Source organism: Chenopodium quinoa, unplaced genomic scaffold (genome assembly GCF_001683475.1).
Source record: "Chenopodium quinoa cultivar QQ74 unplaced genomic scaffold, ASM168347v1, whole genome shotgun sequence".
Taxonomy (NCBI): domain Eukaryota; kingdom Viridiplantae; phylum Streptophyta; class Magnoliopsida; order Caryophyllales; family Amaranthaceae; genus Chenopodium; species Chenopodium quinoa.
This window is the reverse complement of record NW_018744996.1, coordinates 1,024,197-1,043,749: the sequence shown is the minus strand read 5'-3', so window position 1 is coordinate 1,043,749 and position 19,553 is coordinate 1,024,197. Positions and strand designations below refer to the sequence as shown.

General features: G+C 32.5%; 1 protein-coding gene and 1 long non-coding RNA gene across 2 annotated transcripts; one reads left to right on the top strand and one right to left on the bottom strand.

The window, feature by feature from the left end:
• The first annotated feature begins 704 nt into the window (after positions 1 to 704).
• LOC110707235 lies at positions 705 to 9,060 on the top strand. The gene is made up of 5 exons (XR_002508449.1): positions 705 to 1,269; positions 4,133 to 4,663; positions 4,761 to 4,781; positions 7,377 to 7,655; positions 8,865 to 9,060. It is a non-coding gene; the product is annotated as an uncharacterized LOC110707235 (long non-coding RNA).
• A 4,751-nt stretch (positions 9,061 to 13,811) lies between these two features.
• Positions 13,812 to 18,255, bottom strand: LOC110707234 (zinc finger protein WIP2-like). The gene is made up of 2 exons (XM_021885246.1): positions 17,284 to 18,255; positions 13,812 to 14,540 (listed from the first exon to the last, which is right to left on the bottom strand). The coding sequence occupies exons 1-2, from the start codon at positions 17,959 to 17,961 to the stop codon at positions 14,082 to 14,084; spliced, it is 1,137 nt and encodes a 378-aa protein (XP_021740938.1). The 5' UTR covers positions 17,962 to 18,255; the 3' UTR covers positions 13,812 to 14,081.
• Positions 18,256 to 19,553: the final 1,298 nt, after the last annotated feature.

The window sequence follows — 19,553 nt, the reverse complement described above, 5'->3', positions numbered from 1 at the left end:
TTTGATTAGATCATATTGGTCAGCTTTCATTTTTATATTTTGTTACTTATGTAATTTATGATGATAGATATGTTTTTATGATCTAATTTATAAGTATGTCCGGAAAAATAAATAACAGAAATAAGTTATTTCATTCCAATAATTTTTTTAACCTGTGCATCGCACGAGCCTAATCTAGTTATAATATTACTTAAGTAACAACCGTTGATGTCATCACTATCTATGTGTCATTCTCTTATTAATTTTTTTCCCGCCTAAATGCAAGGATGATTTCTTTTTTTTTTTTAGCTACCCTATTATCATTGCTTTGAAAATTATAAAGCTTCTATAGTACGAATACCACTTATCATCTTATCCTAAGAAATTGAAACAATTTTGAGTATTACAATAATAAATAACCTCCTATTCCCATATTTCCCACTATCGTTTCATGTTCCCTTAGAGAACAAAGATTTTCATTCTTTCATCTCCTTAAATTTTACTCTATACTTCAAATCAGCTCCATTTACTCAATTCTTAGCCTTTTTAAAAAAAACATTTTTCTTTTAATGTATAATTCATTTTTTATGTTAAAACCGTGCATCTCACGGGGCTAACCTAGTAATACTAAAAACGGATAACCCTTAAAGCATTGCTTCATAGTGCAGTTGGTTGATTTTTCCAATTACATCCTACCTGCTCTCTGTGTCTCTTTTCGTGTCAATAGCTCTTCCCACACAATTGCAAAATTTTGCACTAGTTTCTTAAAAAAAAAATGAAATAATGTTTAGGAAGGATAATCGGCTCGGGCAATACCAAGATATCCAAGTTATTGTATGATTAAATTTATAATATTATACATGAATGTCATGATCAAATAATAGTGGGAAATTATCATTGGTACACCCCAGGTTCTGACTTTTCTTGTTGGTACCATTACTTTTTTTTTTTTCTTTTTTTTTTATTATCAGCGGTACACCCAAGGTTTTAGGCTTCTTAACTGGCGTGGTTAGTCTGTTAACCAAAGGTTAATAACGTTCTAATCTTATGGGTTTAGGTTATTAATAAAACATGGAAAAAATTACAATGTCCTTTTTTTAAACCACTATTTTCCTTAGCTTGCCATAATTAACCCCCACCCCTTCCATGTATGATGATTAGACTTCCCTCTTCTGCATCCATTCATCTCTTTCTTGCGTTTGAATTGAAGAAGAAGAAAGCTAGGGTTTTTTCTGAAAATTAAATTCCACAATTGCGAGTGCAAAAAAGGGCAATCGTGTGAATCAAAAGGTATTTATAACTTCCATTGTTGAGTTATTGCAAAAAGTTGTATCATTCTGTTTTGATGAGCATATATGTTGAATGATTGTTGTATATACTTGCGAAATTATATGAATTTCATGATTATGTGAATTATGTTCAAGTGGTGAAGTTATAGTGTGCTTATTTTGCAATGTTTAGTGTAATTATGAGCATGAATTATGTGATTTGGTTTAATTTTGGTAGAATTATGTGATTTGATTGAATTTTGGTAGGATTAATTAACATGTGATGAGTATTTGTTGGAATTATACAATGCTTGACTGGTGGAGGTATTGTGGGTGTTAGTTATTTTAGTTAACTACATGGTGTTAATTTTGGATGAATATTGGTGCATGTTGTAAGATTTTAGGTTGTTTTTTTTTCTTTCTTATTTTGCAGAATGAGTGATAGAAAAGTGTTGAGATTTTAGTACAAGGGTCATGATGTTGACATTGAAGTAGATGTTGATATGTGTAACATGATGGATTTGTGTATTGAATTTGAAGATCGATTACATAGAATGGATCCTCTAGTAGATATCTTGAACCCAAACTTTCATTATGCTTATAGAAAGAAACATTGGACTATTAAAGATGATGGTGGCTTAATTAGGTTGTTTCGAACTTTCCCTAAGGACCCCATAATATGCATCTTGGTTAGCACTGCTAAGGAACCAGATTTTATCAATGACTTAGTATTTGAGTATAGGATGAAACAAGCTGCTGCAAGTGATCACCCACCTCCTCCTCCTCCACCCCTACCACCACCACCACTTGCAAATCAACCTCCACTACCACCACCTACTGATCATGCTGACCCAAATAAACCACCACCTGTAGTACATGCTGACCCAAATCAACCACCACTTGTGGTACATGCTGACCCAAATCAACCACCACTTATAGTACATGTTGACCCAAATCAACCACCACCTGCAGTACATGCTGACCAAATCAACCACCACCTGACCAAATCAGATCAACCACCACGTACCGCACATGCTGACCCAAATCAACCACCACAAGCATCATTTATAAACTCATACCTAGGAGGAACAGTAATCCTGATACCCACTCACTTGATGACATCCCTTTAGCTGATGATGATGCTTTCATTGGCAATGATGACACTTGGATAGATATAAAACAAGAGTATAATGAGAGGAGTAGCAAGCAAATAGATAAGGAGTACAATAAGGGTAGGAAAGAATTTGAGAAGAGTTTAGAGAATATTTCAAAAGGGAAAAAGGGGCAGTCTAGCAAGGGTACCAATTCCAAATCCAATCCAAACAAACGTCCACAACCAGTTAGAGTAAGAGAGAAATTACCCCGTGCGGCCCCCTCACCTATCTCACCAAACACTGCATTTAAAACGTTACCTCTAAGAAGGAGTTCTATATTTCCCCCCTTGAAAACACTCAAGTAAACACATGTGAGGCAGCTACAGAAGCTAAGAAGCCATCACATTCCTCTGTCTTTAATAGAAGAATCCCTAGAAGCACAACTATTAGGAAAGGTTTAGAAAGTTGCCTATTATTCCAGTGACTGAAGTTCAGCTGCAGATTACAGTCTCTGAAAGTGTTAGGACTAGAGAGGCAAGATCTAGTGTGAGAAGGAAAGTATCATTTGATTCTAATGGGGAAGGTTCAGATGAGAGTAGTGATGTAGATTTTGTTGCAACTAGGGATACTGATGGGTCAGATTCTAATGGTGAGTTTAAACCAAGTGGACCAGGCCAGTACCTACAGATGAACTAGAGGGACTTAAGCGAGTTCCTAAAGTGAAAGATAATTAGAAACCTGAGAAATAGTATGGTTTCATAGATGATAATAATGATGATGACTACTTTATTAATTTGTACAAAATGGAGAGATCTATAAAGAAAGGGACTTTGGAAGGATAGAGCTAAGACCTTGGATGATTTTTACTAACAAGGTTCACTTGAAAGACACTATGAAGGACTTTGCTGATGAAGAAGGGTTTGCCATCAATGTTGAGGCTGTAGACAACAGAAGACATATTGTGATATGTTACTCTGAAGCATGTGATTGGAGGTTGCATGCTAGATGGTAGGACATGGGCTATTAAGAAGATATGGCCAAATGTTCATACATGTAGGGGGTTGGAGACTTATAATCCCATTTGTAATGTTAAATGGGCTGCTAATAAATTGATGGAGGACATTAGAGGCTTAGAGCTAACCCAAGCATTCCTAGGAAAGCACTTAATGAGCTGTTATTTCTGAGGTTTGGAGTTTACATGAAGCAAGCAACTATGTACAGGTTGAAGAATTATGTGATCAATGTATTGTTTGAGGGGCATGATGAGTCATACTCAAAGTTGTCAATGTATGCTAAAGTTGTCAAAGCTACTAACCTAGAGTCTAAAGCTTTTGTTGCTTGAACACAGACAGAGTGCATTGACATACATCTTCTTTTTAGAAGCATATTCATCTCTTTCACTGGACAATGGAAAGGGTTTCTTAGGGGATGCAGACCTTTGATTGGTGTGGATGGTACACACCTTAAAGGAAACTATGGTGGTATTTTGCTTACAACTGTTAGGTTGGATGGAAATAATGAAATATTTCCCATTGCATATGCCATAGTAGGCCAAGAAGATAAGGAAAGCTGGTCCTTTTTCTTCTGGCATCTGTTGAATATTGTGAAGGAGTCTTCTAGGAAGAATTAGACTATCATAAGTGACAGGGAAAAGGTAAAATCTTAACCTGTCTTGTTATGTATGTATGGTTTTATTTAACTTATATGTACTTAAAATGTTTCATTGACTTAGGGTGATGACTTAGCTTTGACATAACTATGGCCTAAAGCAGACAAGAGGTATTGTTGTAGGCACTTAAGCAAGGGAAAAGATTTATCAGGAACAGAAAAAAGAGGAAGGGGAGGAACAACCAGGAAAGAGATCTAAGACAGTCAAATGTTCAAAATGTGGGTGCATTAGACACAACTCCATAACTGGAAAAGAGTTAAAGGCATATGAGCCTGTTGTGATCCTTCGACCATCTTTTTTCTTATCGCGTCGTGACAAAACTATCGCGTCGCGATAAAGAGAGTTTTACTCCAATTCGAATTCTGACTCTTTTCTGATCCTTCGACCCTATTTTTTTTATAAATAGAGGTCGTTTCACCCCGTTTTCAATCATCAAAAAGCTTGATTACCAACCATCATCATCTAATCCCCTCTCTAATACTTTCTATCTCTCTCTCTCTCTCTATTGATTCTTTTCTTAGCTTAGCCTAAACACATCCCAACACCTCCCAAACACATCCTTGATATTTTTCCTAACCAAACACAATACATCCTTCACGAGCTTTGAATACTCCTAGCCAATCTTGAAGTTGCCTTCGATCTCGATGTGAAAGGTTGATAGTTCTGAGGGTTTGGTCCCAAATCTATATTTCAATTCTTTTTTGATTTAATCTTTCTTGAAGTTTACTAATGTGTGTATTGTTTTGATAGAAAGAAGTACGAGGCATCAAAGTGAGTAATTCGATTACTTGATTATTCTTTTGACATAGAAATCATGCTTAGAATATTATTTTAATTCCTAGTATCATGTTAGGATGTTGATTATGATTCCTAGTATCATGTTTAGGGTGTTAACTAATGTTTCTAATATCATGTTAAGGCTAATACTTTGATTATGATTTTTATTAGTGACATGCTAGGGTTTGTTATTAATTCTTTTAATATCATGCCTGGGATCTTACTATTGATATTTAATTATGATTATGATTGTTGTGTCAATTATACATTGCTTGATTATTCATGATTGATTGTTATTGCTTGATCACGCCCTTTATGCAGGTTTTAAAGGGAATTTGTACTTGAAATCACGCCTAATAAGATAATTAATAATTTGATTTAGGCTAATATGATTTTAATTCAAGTGATCGCCAATAATAGATTTATTTGTGGATTAATCAACCAACGTAGATTAAATATGTTTAGGATTAATTTATTGTATGTATGTTGATCTGAAAGCGCACATGAATATCATAAGAATTAAGTAGAGGCCGATTTAGGGCGGGTTCAATCTTTTTTAGGTTGGATTCGTACCATCATCCCCGAATATCCAGTCATGGTTCCGGACCACTATGGAGTTAGCGATCTCCATGATCGTAAATGGGGTGTAACCTTCACACCCGTGAACGACTTACAAGTTCCTAAAACTTGTTGGCGACTCTTTTATTGCTAGCTTCCTTCCTTTTGGACGCCACCATGCCTAAAAGCATGATCACACTGGGGCTCAAAGTTGAGTTTGAAAAATTCCCTACAGTAAGTCTTGTCAGCTCAGTGTTTAGTCATGAGGTTTATGATGCTCTTTTTATATTCCGGCCCTTGTTAGGTTTTTGTTAATTAAATTAGTTGTTGTTGGTAGGATTATCTGAATATTGATAAAAGATTATCGGAAGATTGATAAAAGATTATTATGGTTTGTTAGCTCTCCCAAATGGATGTAAGAAGTATCATAACTACCTTTTCAAATTATGACAGTTTCTATTTGATGCATGTTATGTTAGATTTCAAAATTAGGAGGAACTCCGTATTTTTGAACTGAATACTTGACCTTTAAGTCTCTAAAAAAAAGGTTTTTGTTATTCTGAAAATGCCTAGATATTTCAGTTTTGATATTCTGAAAATCCCTAGATATTTCAGTTTTGATAGCTTGAATATGCCTAGATATTTCAGTTTTGATATTTTGAACATGCCTAGACATTTCAGTTTTGATATTCTGAAAGTGCCTAGAGATTTTTGAATAGCTTTTAAGAAATGCATTCAGATTAAATTTATGGAACTGTTAGGTAAAGATTGAAGAGTTTTAAAGGGTTGGAATTTTGAAATTATTTGATTAATTTCAATTGTTGGGTTTTTTGTTTTTTTATTAATCAATGAGAGTGATTATTTAAGTGGATTGGGTTATTGTTCATATCTGAACTTCTTAAGGGGATTAAGTTAATGTTGTAGTTTTATTCTGTAATGGAACACAATGAGAAATATATTGACATTGTCTTTTAATGCATGCTATCGTATTTGTAAGAAGCCAACTTCACATCTTATCTTTATATTTATAAAAGTTAATATGGGACAGTTGCAGTGTATGATTTCTTCACCCTTTTTTTTTTTTTTTTTAAATTTTTTTCTTTTTTTTTAATTTTGTCTTCCGAATTATTCGACTGCATTCAAGTGCCTAACCTGGCTTTTAACTTGCGTTTTGACAGTATTTCGGGAAGTTTGGGTTCATTATATTCGATTGATAGGAAATACTTTGGTGCCATGTTGAGAGAGTAAGCTATGTGTTTGGGATTAGATTCGTTTTCATCGCTTTTTTGACTTTGATATAGTAGACATGTTTGTGTAACAAAATTTTGCATGGGAATTGTTTCTTGAATTTATAGATACATAATGTTATACATGAAACTTTAAGGTGAACATGGCTTAAGTTAACCAAGGATCTAGCGTAAACATTATATCAAGAAGCTATAGACGGGTGTTTATGTAATACAATATTCTCATTAAAAATGTAATCTCTACTCATCATATCAAAGGATAATATCGTACGATGTGAGTTTAAACACCAAAATCATTTCTTGATTTTAAAGTACATATTTAAGACGAGAAAACATGAGCCACTATTTTTAAACATTAATTGATTGAATATGTGATTTTTCGTATGAATATTCTGCTCAAATATCAGTTCTAACCAATCTTGGACTTGTGACCACTTAATGTTTGTTCTGATTGTGAAACTATTATTTATTTTTATTTTTTTTAATGTCTGTTAATTTAATTTGCTACTGATATAACCTATTCTTGTTTGCTTATGTGACCTTGGTTTGTGTAATGAAGGAATATCTTATTACGGATTTTGGGTATTGATTATATTGTGAATTATGATGCAGTACACTATAAAGTGAGATAATATTTGTTTATGTTCGACTTTTGCACCTTAAGCCCAACCTAAGAGCCATAAAATCGGGAGACATTTATTCAGCATGCCTTGAGTTTTCCTGTAGTATATACGAGTTATTTCTTGCTCTGTGCACCTATTTGAATAATGTAATCTGTGTCCAGGGATTTTTATCAGTAGCAGAGGTGCATACCAAAGGTATAGTAGGTTTCCTATCAGATATATGTCAGGCACTATGCTATGCTTTCTTGGTGGTTCAACACTCATGGTTGCTTATCTACATGAGAATCTCCATGATATTGGGGCTTATTTGGTACAGTTGTGCATGGACAGCCAAGAAGTCAACCTCAACAATTGATAGCAATTCAAGGCTTTTTAGGAGGCTTTTTCTCCAGCATTAGCAAATGAGAATGGCCAAGAAAACTTGCAACTAGAGCCAATTGGTGAGTTTTAGAGAAATATTTATTTATGTCATGCTACATTATAACATTATTTCTCTATTTTATAAGCTCCAAGTTGTGCCTCATGCCTGCTCAACCTCCTTTCCCCCCCCCCCCCCCAATGTGTACAATTAAAATCTCTCCCGAGTGGTGGTGCATGAAGGGATTCCTCTACCTTTAGGAGAGTGGTTTTTACAAAGACTTTTATAAATTTTAGTATTGTAAGCAAGTATAAAAAGATTTCCTAACCTTTGTGATACATGGGAGATAAGAGAAAGAAGGGGAGGCAGGGAGATAAGAACATCTACATATTCGAACGCTAAACTTGTAGTCATTGTCATATTCGTTATTTTCTCTTTATTATTTCTTTTAAAGGATCTTTATTTGAAATGTGTTTCTAAAACTGGTGGGATAGTTATTGTTACATAGTTGATGCTTGATCATGCTTAGTCACTCCGACTTTATTACCTTTGATAAATGTCTAAGTAAAAGCATTATGTGATGGACATTTTTGGGCCCTTTTGTTTCATGAAATCGGTTTTTTAGGTGAGTATGTACTTTGCATAAAGATAGTTCTGGGATTTCTATTGTTTCTTTTGTTGGGGTTGATGGTAAAAGGTATTATTACCAAACTGGAGTGTAACAGAAATTAGAATTTCATTTAACTTTGTTTCGTATCTGAAAGTAGAAGATTGTGCCGTTGATCTAACAGAGGAGAGATCTAAATTTCTCTCTTTTGTATGAATTAATCTATCGATCAGTCAAATAAACATACAGTTTTAGATTTGGTGTCTTTTACTTATGTATTTAATTTGTGTGAATAACGAGTTGCTAAAGGAATAATATGGTCTTATGTGGCAAAAAAAAGTTAGGATTTGGGTTTTATGTGGCAGCAAGAAGGAATGTTGCCTGGCATTAATGCCTTTTAGATGATAGCCAAAACTTGTGCCACTAATTCATCCAGTAATTTTCCACAAAGTTCTTATGTTGTTTGTTTAGTGTACACAAACTTCAATTCTTGTATGAAAATTTATGTCTAGGGTAGCAGTTTGGTGTGTGTGTGTGGTCTATACCTTAGCATTATGTCTGATTCTTTAGCTTTCGTGTATGAAAATTTTATGTCTAGGGCAGTGACTGTAAAGAAATGACATAATGTTTTCACTTGATGTGAATTGTTTGGTAGCTAACAATTACGTTATTATTTTGTTCTAGGATAAGCATTTTCGTCGAGGATTGCAAGCAAAGGTGCATCAAAGGATGAAGCTGTTGAAATATCTGAGGAGAACTAACTGGGAGTCCTATTACTTTGTTCTTTCAAAACTTAGCCTTTGTGACAACCCTAATTACATGAATTATGATTGTATAACGATTACTAAGTTTTCATTGCAGTAATGAATATTATGCCTTTAATCTTCTTGCTTCTATATTCACTTCAAGAAGTCCTTTGTTGGTTAAAAATCAAAGGTGCTAATGGGTAGCTGAGATTAGAAATATTAATGCATCCTTCCATCATTTTGTCTTAATTTGTATACAGTGCATAAAGTGATTCAAAGTTCCCATGTAATAAAGCCGAGTGTAGCAATATCAGTTCTGGCTAACGAATGTTTGATTTTTTGGGGGAGAAATGCCCTTTTGTAAACATAGCATTTGCTTTGGATACTTTATCTTGCATTGTTAAGGAAAGAGGATGTAATGTAGAGTTATTTTTCTCTAGAATGGTACTTCATCTTGCATTATGTCTCTTTGATGGTGGAGAATAACTTCTCTCAATTTTTCAAAGGTTGATGATAAGTTGATAACAACACGAACTGTTTTATCAGAGGGGTAGGCAATAGGTTTCTTGGCTATTAGTGGAGATTTTGGTTGATAAAATTGTCAATTGATACTTCAATTAGGCATAGCCAAGCATGGAAACTATGAAAATAAGTCTATTTTCTATATCATTAATTGATGCCCTAATTTATTTTTTGCATTACAAGTTGCCATCACATGAATTGGTCTTGATGTCCAATTGTCTTAGGCATTGCATTTACATTGAAATATGTTGTATATATGGGCAGTTTGTGCAACTTCTCTTTGTAAATTAGTTTCATTCTCAATGTCTATGCAAAATGTAAATCAAATGCATACAAGCTAATGTACTGACCATGTTTTTCAAATGTGATTTGCATGTACAAAGCTATGAGTAATTTCATTCTTTCGTAAAAAAAAAAAAAAAAGTATTATGCTAATATAGTTAATTGGGAATTCAAATTAAAATGATAATTTTTTGCCACAATTAACTCCTTGGAGCTTCATTTTTAAGAAAAGCTTGAATTCCTACAAATCGGAAAATATTTGCGGCCGATGGTTGAGCAATCATTACTCATTGGTTGATTGTTTAATTTATAATTGGATATATGCTAATCGGCTTATTAAAAAATTCATAAATAATACATTAAAAACATTTTTCACTAATTACCTTTTGCAAGTTGGGGGGGGGGGGGGGGTTTGCGCGCGTGTAGGGGTGAAAGTTCGGTTTTCGGTTTGGTTTTTTGCCCAAACCGAAACCGAACCACTCTAATTCGGTTTCTGGATTTTAGAAACCACACCGCACCTCTTTACTTTCAAAACCGAACCAAACCAAACCATTATTATTTCGGTTTCATAAAAAAAAAAACCGAACCAAACCAAATTTTCTTATCAAGTACCATAAACATCAAATTTTGCAAAAAAAAAAAAAAACCAAATCAAACCACACCAATCAAAACCGAACCAAACAAAACCAATCCATACAAACATAATTAAACAAGTTTTCTAACATGATAAGAAAAAATTGAATAAAAAGTGCCGAAATATCAGAAAAATATTTGGACATAAATTAGAAGTTTAGCATAAATTAGTAGAAAAAAAAAACTCAAACCAAATTAAAAGAAAGAAAAAAAGGGCATACCTCACATTCCATCGAAAAAACATCGAATTTGGCTTTTAAAGGTCAAATTCGACCATGAAAACTCTAGATCTAGAGTTTTCATGGTCGAATTTGACATGAAAAACCTTTAGTTGATGGTGTTAAATCAAAACCTCGAATTTAGTAGATGGTTTTCGTAGATGGTGAAGGAGGGCGAATTTGAAAGCAAATTCGTGATGTATTCGTTAATGGTGGCGAGGAGAAAGACAAGAAAAAGGTTGATGGTGTTCGTAGATAGTGAAGGCGAGAAACGAAGAAGAGGAGAGGAGAGAGAATGGACGGAATCCTCAAGAGGAGAAGAGGAAAGGAGAGAGAAAGGGTGGGGGAGAGAGTGTTAGGTTTTTTTTTTTTGCATTAAATACCTAGGGTAATTTAGAGTTGGGCTAGGGTTTAATTGGATTGGGCCTATATTTCGGTGTGGTTCGGTTTTGTTCGGTTTTTCATTTTCGCAAACCGAAATCGAACCACACACCGAATTTTTTTTTTTTAAAAAACCGAAACCGAACCACTCCCGAAAAAAACCGAACCAAATTTCTTATTCGGTTCGGTTTTCGGTTTGGTTCGGTTTTAAACCGAGTTTGTTTCACCCCTACGCGCGTGGGGTGCACACCAACAACTGGTAATTTAAAAAAAAAAAAAAAGTAATGGTACCAATGAGAAAAGTCAAAACCTGGGGTGTACCAATGATAATTTCCAATAATAATTTATTATATGCAATGATTTATACATTTTTTTTAAAGAATAACATACATGCTATGAGACACTAGTCTATATCTATACTTATCTATTAAAAAGCGTTCCTAATACAAGATATGTGCAACGTCACACCCTTCACATGTATTAGAAGTATGCCACATCACCATAATATACTACATCATCCATTTTACTATAAACATGCTTCAATGGTAATATAAATGTTTATCACAAGGTTTGAACACAAAACCAATAACAAATGAATTAATGTTCGTTCTTACCAACTTTGCTATCTTTTAGTTATACTTCATATTCAATTATAATACACTAAATACTTTAATTTGTACAAAACATCAATTTGAGAGCGTTTATTTAGTTTCAATAGTTATTATTGCTCACTTATTTTTTGTAATTATATAGTTTATGATTTTATAACTCAAATAATATTTATTGATATTCAAAGTAAAACCTGGTGTATCGCCCGCGTCACATACTAGTATAACAATTAATTAGTGTATAAACTTGAGATTACAGGTTTAAAAATCTCGTTCAATTCATGATTGAGTATCATATGACACGTGTATTTGCTTAAGTTTGTCAAATTGTGTTGTATATTTTGATTATTTGGTCCTATAAATATTTTAAACAATGAAGAGGATTGTAACAAACTAACAATGAAGTCATGATATGAAATTCTCCAATCAAAGGAAAAGTTTGCTTCGTTATTGCTTGTACCATATGTTCTAATTAGGAGTGTATACAAAAAAAATTTATCTAAAATGTGAAACATGCATGTATATACATCAATATACGAGACTGAATTGAAGCATATATATTTTTATATAAATTTTTTTGGTAAGAAAAAGGGTCCGGCCTACTAAATTGATCTTAATTCACTCAAAGCGACACACTAATATAATTCAATATATATTCTCGATAATAATTTCTACAACGAACAAAGGGAGTTGTATACTTTAGGAGGACCCCTCTTGGTGTTATCTATGATAATGATGCAACACATATATAACTTTCATAGAGATGGGAATACATGTCATATTTAAGAGAACATTGTACATTGTTTGATCACCATCGATCTCTTCAAAGCTCGATCGGTTAAGCTTGCACGTACCATCTACTAATAGTACTTTGTATTCGTTGCTCATTAAGTGTTTTACCATGATTGCCTAGTTGTACCATTCACTGACACTCTCATCATCTTTTCTTAGCGAAATCATTTTATATCCAACAATTTTATGCTGTAATGTCTACTTTTATAGTAGCATATCATTATCCATCCAAAAGTTTCATTTTTCAAGTAGCTTATGTCTTGTATAAATCTGTTACACAAAAAAAAAAAAAAATATTATTATTATTATTATTATTATGCGCCGAATTAAGAAATAAAAATAGATACCTATATAATGATTATTTATACAGATGTTGTTCCAAATGTATATGTAATCCAACAGCCAATCTAATTGCATGCATGAATATACACTTTATAATAAGATACTATTACAATAATCAATTGACTTCAAGGATAGGAATTTCTTTTACAAGCTAAGAAGTGTTTAAAGTATGAAACTTGATTGCTTAATTAGCTAATAGTTAGATAGAATATCTTAAACTAATTTACATCTTGTATTATACAACTGTTGGTTGAGTATTACTGAAGATTTAGTTGAGTAACACATGCTCTTATGTTAGTACATGGCAATAGATGGTATAAGAGGATGAACCTTAAATTAATCATTAGTTTAAAATTTAGGTGTACTTGGTCTAATTCACGTAGAATTAGGGTGACACAAAATGTTTCTCTTGTCTTTCAACACAAAATACTATGCATGAATCAAGGGTAGTAAACAAACAAAAGTTAAAAGGAGGATTTACGCACCATTTATACCTCAAATGAAATGTGCATTTGCTTGACAATTAGTAATTTCATAAGAATTTAGCACAAATGTTGTCTTTATTAAAAAGGGGATAAATGTACTGTCTTTTAACTTGACGTATAAGCAGTCAATATCGTACGCATTTAGAAGTACTCTTATGTATTGAAAAGTGATCTAATCTAGCGTTTGCTTGTTTTGGTGTATGTATCATATGTGATTAACTAACACAATACATGCTCTTTCACCAGTTAGACACGACAGTAAACAAACTACATCACCACTTGTGCGTGTGCATGTTATGTACACGTTGGATTGAAAGCACGCACCATTCTCATTACTCTCGGGTGCACCTAATATTATTCAATCAAAACTTCGGGTAAGCTGTTGGGTCAACCAACTTGGCATCCAGCATGGAGGTCACTATCAATGATTATACATACACTTCCACAAAGATGGGCTCATGCTATATATATACGTGCTAATAATATACTTTTGTAATGATCAATCTACAAAATTTAGCTCTCTTTTGTTCCATAATTATAATAAATCTCAAATAACTCCGGCATATTGTATGTGGGGTTGTCTTATCTAGCTCATTTATTTCAATCATCTCCTTTACCAAGGTTGATAAATTAAAGCCATCTATTAGGCTCCTCCATCCTTGCTAAACAACACCCAAAAGCAACAACAATACTTATTCAAAAGCTCATATAGCTTGAAAGTGTTTAATCTTTCATCATGAGCTATTGATAAACGCAAAATGATCAAATATACAGTATAATCTAAAAGATCGAGTGTATATTATATATATCTTAGGCTTTTACCTAACTTAATCAAATATACACATAATATGTGGAGTATATGTGAAAGGAAGAAGCATATACCCCTAGATAGCTAGTGTTGATGATTTCTTGAGTGGTGGCTTTCTTCGTTATCATGTTCGATTTCTGATGCTGGCTCATCCTCTTCCTCAAAACCATCTACTCCATACGCGGCATGCCCATGTCCAAAGGCCTTAATATGGTCCTTGAGAGATCTCTTGTGCTTAAAATCCGATCCACAAATACAATACCAAAGCTTACCACAGTTCTTCTCATGAGTCCTCCAATCACCTCTCACGGCGAAGGCCTTGCCACATTTCCTACACATGAAAGGCTTGATTCCATGCTTTCTCTTGTAATGTGTTTGCAAGGTTCGGAAGTCCTTGAGAGGTTTTGCTCGTGGGTGATCGATGTTGTTCTTGCACCCTGGTGCACAGCAATAGCATGGTAGCCTTAGCATTCCTGTTGGTTGGGTGCCTCTCAATGACTCTGGTCCTTTCCTGTATTGAGATCCATGCCCCCACATATGCATCTACAAACATACAAAACAACATTTTTAGTGATAATTAAGTCGATCAATAAGCCAAAAACTATATGCTTTCTTACTCCATTAAGAGCAATTATATACATTCATACAAACAATATAATGTATTCAGTTAAATGTGTATACAAAAAGTTATCGCATAATTGTATAAGGTTACCATGTATAGAAGTGACACTTTTATTCAACAAATAAGAGAGTATAAAAGAAGCTATCACAATACTATATATTACACACGTCTTACATAGGTATCATTATAAATTGAAAATATAGTCAATTATATATTTTATAGAAAGTATGATTAAGAGTTTTGAAAGCATCATTTAAAGAGAAGAATTTTTTTTGAAAGTATATGTGTCATTGTTTTGCACTCCTTTTGTCTACAAATTATGATAGTTTCAATTTGTTTTGATATGATTTTTCATGGATAAGATTATACGTAGTACAAAATTCGACCACCAACTTGTATATTTATAATTTTTAGTGAAGTACAATTTGAGTAGACATCATTATTTTTCTTTTTTTTTTTTTTTTGTACTAATTTTAAGTTTCATGTAATGAGTAATAGTTCTAGTCAAAGATATACTTTAAAAATCCACTATTATTTGTTGGACAGATGGGGGAATTGAAGTAAGCCAAAAAATAAAAGGGGGGTCTGAAGTTAGAGATATTAGTTTCAAATTCTATCTTGAACATGTAAAGGAAGGTAGAACATTAGTTGGAAAACCAGCTAGAAGGTTCCCATCATAATTGCGGAAATGGGAAATGGGAAATGAAAGGCATTCTATCTTCCTGTTTTTGCAGTTGTAATGGTGGTTGTTTTCACCCAACCGTTAGTAAGCAAGAAATAGAGGTGGCCAATGGATCATTTGCGTCAAGTTTAGTTTAATTCGGGTTAATGTTAGTTGTATAATACTTCATCTACTCGTATGATGTTTAGGTTAAATAGGTTCAAAATCGGGTAGTCATAAATAAATTATCTAGTTTTAGGTGCAAGTTTATAGTTTATGCGTGGTATTTTTGTAATTTGTTAGGGGTCGGCATTTTTAGTTCCAATATACTTAATGTAACTATGCTCCCTCCTTCACAACCCTAATTTCTTAAAGGTAAGATATAAATAGTGAACTAAACTCAATGACAAGACATGTTGACATGGCACATATCACCGCCTCAAGGTTAGAGCTCAAACCCTTCAACAATATCATTTCATATTTTCATTATTATTGTTTATTATTTTTATTTACATTTAATTGTAAAGATTTATCCTTCGCCAAATAAATTACTTTATTTTTAACTCATCGGGAATTTAAATTTTCACTTATGATATATAATGAACTGAGACACCGTCCCTATCGACACTACTTAATTATTTCTATAATTTTGTGGAATCAAAGCACATTGCACAACATTCTTTATATGGTTAGAATTTAAGAAAGCATCATGAACAAGACATTGGAATGGACAAAAATAATTCAAAACAAAAAGATGAGATGAATTTTAGTAGAATTTGCTAAGTTTTAGGTGCTTGATATTGTCCCTTTTAGCCTCTTTCAATTTCAAGAAAGGGTAGTTGCCCTTGGAAAAGTAGGGTATCATTGAAAGGCAATTATCATTGACAGAGATATAAGAGGGAAAAATAAATAGAAAATAATTTCATCTTATTTTTTATTTTTTTTCAAAAAATAGAATAGAATTTTGTTTATCTAAATGTTGGGATCTTATTGTAACTAGCTAGAGAAAGTAGTTTATACAGATGAAAGATTACCAATATATGTGTTAGATAATCCAAGATTCTGTTTCCCACTCAAAACTATCTTCATGATCCTATTGCCCTGAAAACTACACATAAACTCTATTTCGCCCACAACCTCCCAATTCAACTCGACGACATCACATATATACATACTCTCTCTATTCAGAATTAATTCTCACATTACTGATACCGTAACCACAACAATAGCTAATCAACCAGTAACGTACTAACATGACAACTGAATCCAGACGATTTCAATATTATTCAAGACATGCAATTGTATGAAGACTTTATTCTAGTTATTCATACAAGAAGAAAGAACTAATGGGTATTTTAAGACGTTCATGGAATTGAATGAATGAAAGAGGAGAGAGAAAATAAGAAAGGAGACAGAGGTTGAAATAATGTTGAGTTTTGACCCAGCAAACTGACACAATCAGAAGAATAGTACTACAGTGTGTATCAATAAGATTAGCACAAACTCCCAAGCACTCAGTCCTATTCCTTCCTATTTACATACAGCAGAAAGAACATTGGCTTGTCTTGTTCAATCACATTTATTAAATTGAATTATATAATTTTAATATATGGTCTGTCTAATTAGCTAGATTTTGTTATAAAATTAAATATATGTATAGATTTGTAGGTTTAGGCAAACATAATCTTCAAAATAAAATTAAACAATTACCCCTAATCCATGCATAATTGTCCTCTAAATTTAATCTTGTAAACAATCTTATGCCGTGATTTCCTCTATTGAAACCTTAACTCACTAAAGATTAATTCCGAAATAACCAAATACGATCGAATTCAATAGACTATCTTCTTAAAAATAAATTATTCTGAAAACAGTCTGCCTCTTGTAGAGGCCAGATCAAAGACTAATAATGTGGACGAGATTCGATTTGACAGCATAAGTTCGTTTACGTTCTCGAGTGATCGAGATTAATTAAAGAGAGAAAAGAGAGGAAAGTGACTGACCTGCATGTTGTTGTAACGGTTGAAGGTTTTGAAGCAAACAGGACAAGAAAATTGAGTAGGACCAATTAAAATCTGGGTAGGAGTAGGGATCCAATACTGCCCTTTATTAAGCCTGCTTAAAAAAGGATGCCCAAAATCTTCTGTTTCTTCATTTTCATTATTATTACAATCTCCATCTTCTTCAGTAATCATACTATTATTAGTATGATTATCATTATTGTTTCTGGAGTTGGAAGGAGGTGATAGAATGGAAGCAAGATCAGCTGCACTAGGGTTTGGTAACCCTATGTGTAAAGCTACTGTAACGGTTGCGTCTTCGTCTTCGTCTTCTTCCTCTAAACTGGTGCTTTTCGATGATCCGAGTCGAGCCGAGTTTTGATTGATGAAATTGTTGTCATCGACTATGTCCATGGTAGAAGGGCATAGGCTTAGAAGAGGGAGGGCTTCTTTGAGAGGAGGGGATGGGGGTGGTGTTGGGGTATTATTATTGTGGTAATAAAAATTATTATTGTTGATATTATTATTGGAGTAATTAGGATAATAATTATTATTGTTGTTGTTATTATTGTAGAAAAGGTATGAAGAAGGGGAAGGTGAATGAGGAAGAGAGTTGAATTTAGACCATTTGAGGTAGAAATTTGAGAAGGGATTATTATTATTGGTATTATTATTATTCATGATGAAAATATAATATGATGATTAAAAGGGGGAAATAAAAAGCAAGGAAGATATTAAAATGGGGAGGTTAGAAATTTGGAAAGGGGAAGAATTTTGCTTTTATAAATGGGGGAGTCAGGACTATGAAGAATGAGAGAGAAAGAGAGATGAGTGAAGAAGAGTGGGCGGTGGAGGAGAGTGGGCTCTCATTGTACTCAACTTATTAAAGGAAGCAAAGGTGTGTTGAAGGATTGAAAAATTAAAAGGGAATAAAAACAAAAATACGAATTACTCCTATTTCATATTACCTCCATTTTTATTCAGTTGTAACAGTTTGATTTTTGCTATCGTTCATACATATTATTTCACTTTGACTTTCTTTTATAATTCATATTTATAAAAAAAAATATAGTCACGTAGGGTCTTATACAATCTGTCTCAATTTATACTTTCATATTATTGTATTTTTATAATCATTACATATTGATGATTGGAGATAAATATGGTTGATATCATGTACTAACGAATGTGAAATGTGAAATGAGAAATGTTTTAACGTAATACCGAGTAAAAACAAAGGAAGTAAAACATACTTGCTTCGTGTATTATCAATTTTGTTGTATTTAATGTTTTCATGTAGATGTTGTCTAAACTACATTTTAATCATTAGTATCCTTAATTATGTGGTTTCAATCTGAATGCCTATATAACGGTGGCCATAAACAGGATAATTGTATAATAATGATTAATGAGTTGAAAAACAATCAAGAAATTTACATTTCATTATTCCATGCATATAACTATGTATGTCATATTGTTAAGTATAAGGTTGTACGTGTTCTCTTCGTCATATTTTTGCTGAATTGAAATTGTTGATATTGAATTGATAATATTTTTATTGAAATTAAATTATTTTTGTCAAACTTAAATTTTTTTACTAATTAAAAATTATTTTTACAGATGTTATATTTGTCCTTTGGGGTCACTGATTTTATTGAACCAAACTTATCTTACTAAACTAAACATATTTTGTTTCAAAAAAAAAAATAAAAAAACTTATTTTTGCTATTTAACTTATTTTTATAGATTTGAAATTATTTTTTATTGGATATTATTTGCATTAAGTGAAGAGAATATGGTCTTTTCTCTTCACCTGATATTTTCTAAAAATAAATTGTTTTAATTTTGTTGAATTTAAATTATTTTTACTAATTTAAAACTTATTTTTTTTTATTATTATATGTGTTCTTTGAAATTCTATATTGCTGATTAAAACTTATTCTTTACTGACCACTTAAATTATTTAATTTTTACTAAACTAAAACTTATGTTTTCTTCAATAATAATAAAAAAAATCCTTATGTTTGTTGAACTTAACTTACTTATATTAAATTAAACTTAATTTTACTGAATATTATTAATTTAATGTGAAGCAAATGAGACCTACCTTATTAAATTGAATTATCGAGGCCGATGTTAAAACTAATAGTTAGAATATGTGAAACATTGTGGTTAGAGTGGTTTCCATTGATTGATATCTAAGGGTTACAATATGTAATTGTATTAAGGTATTAACAAGATATGCAAATATATTAATTTTACAAATTGCATAT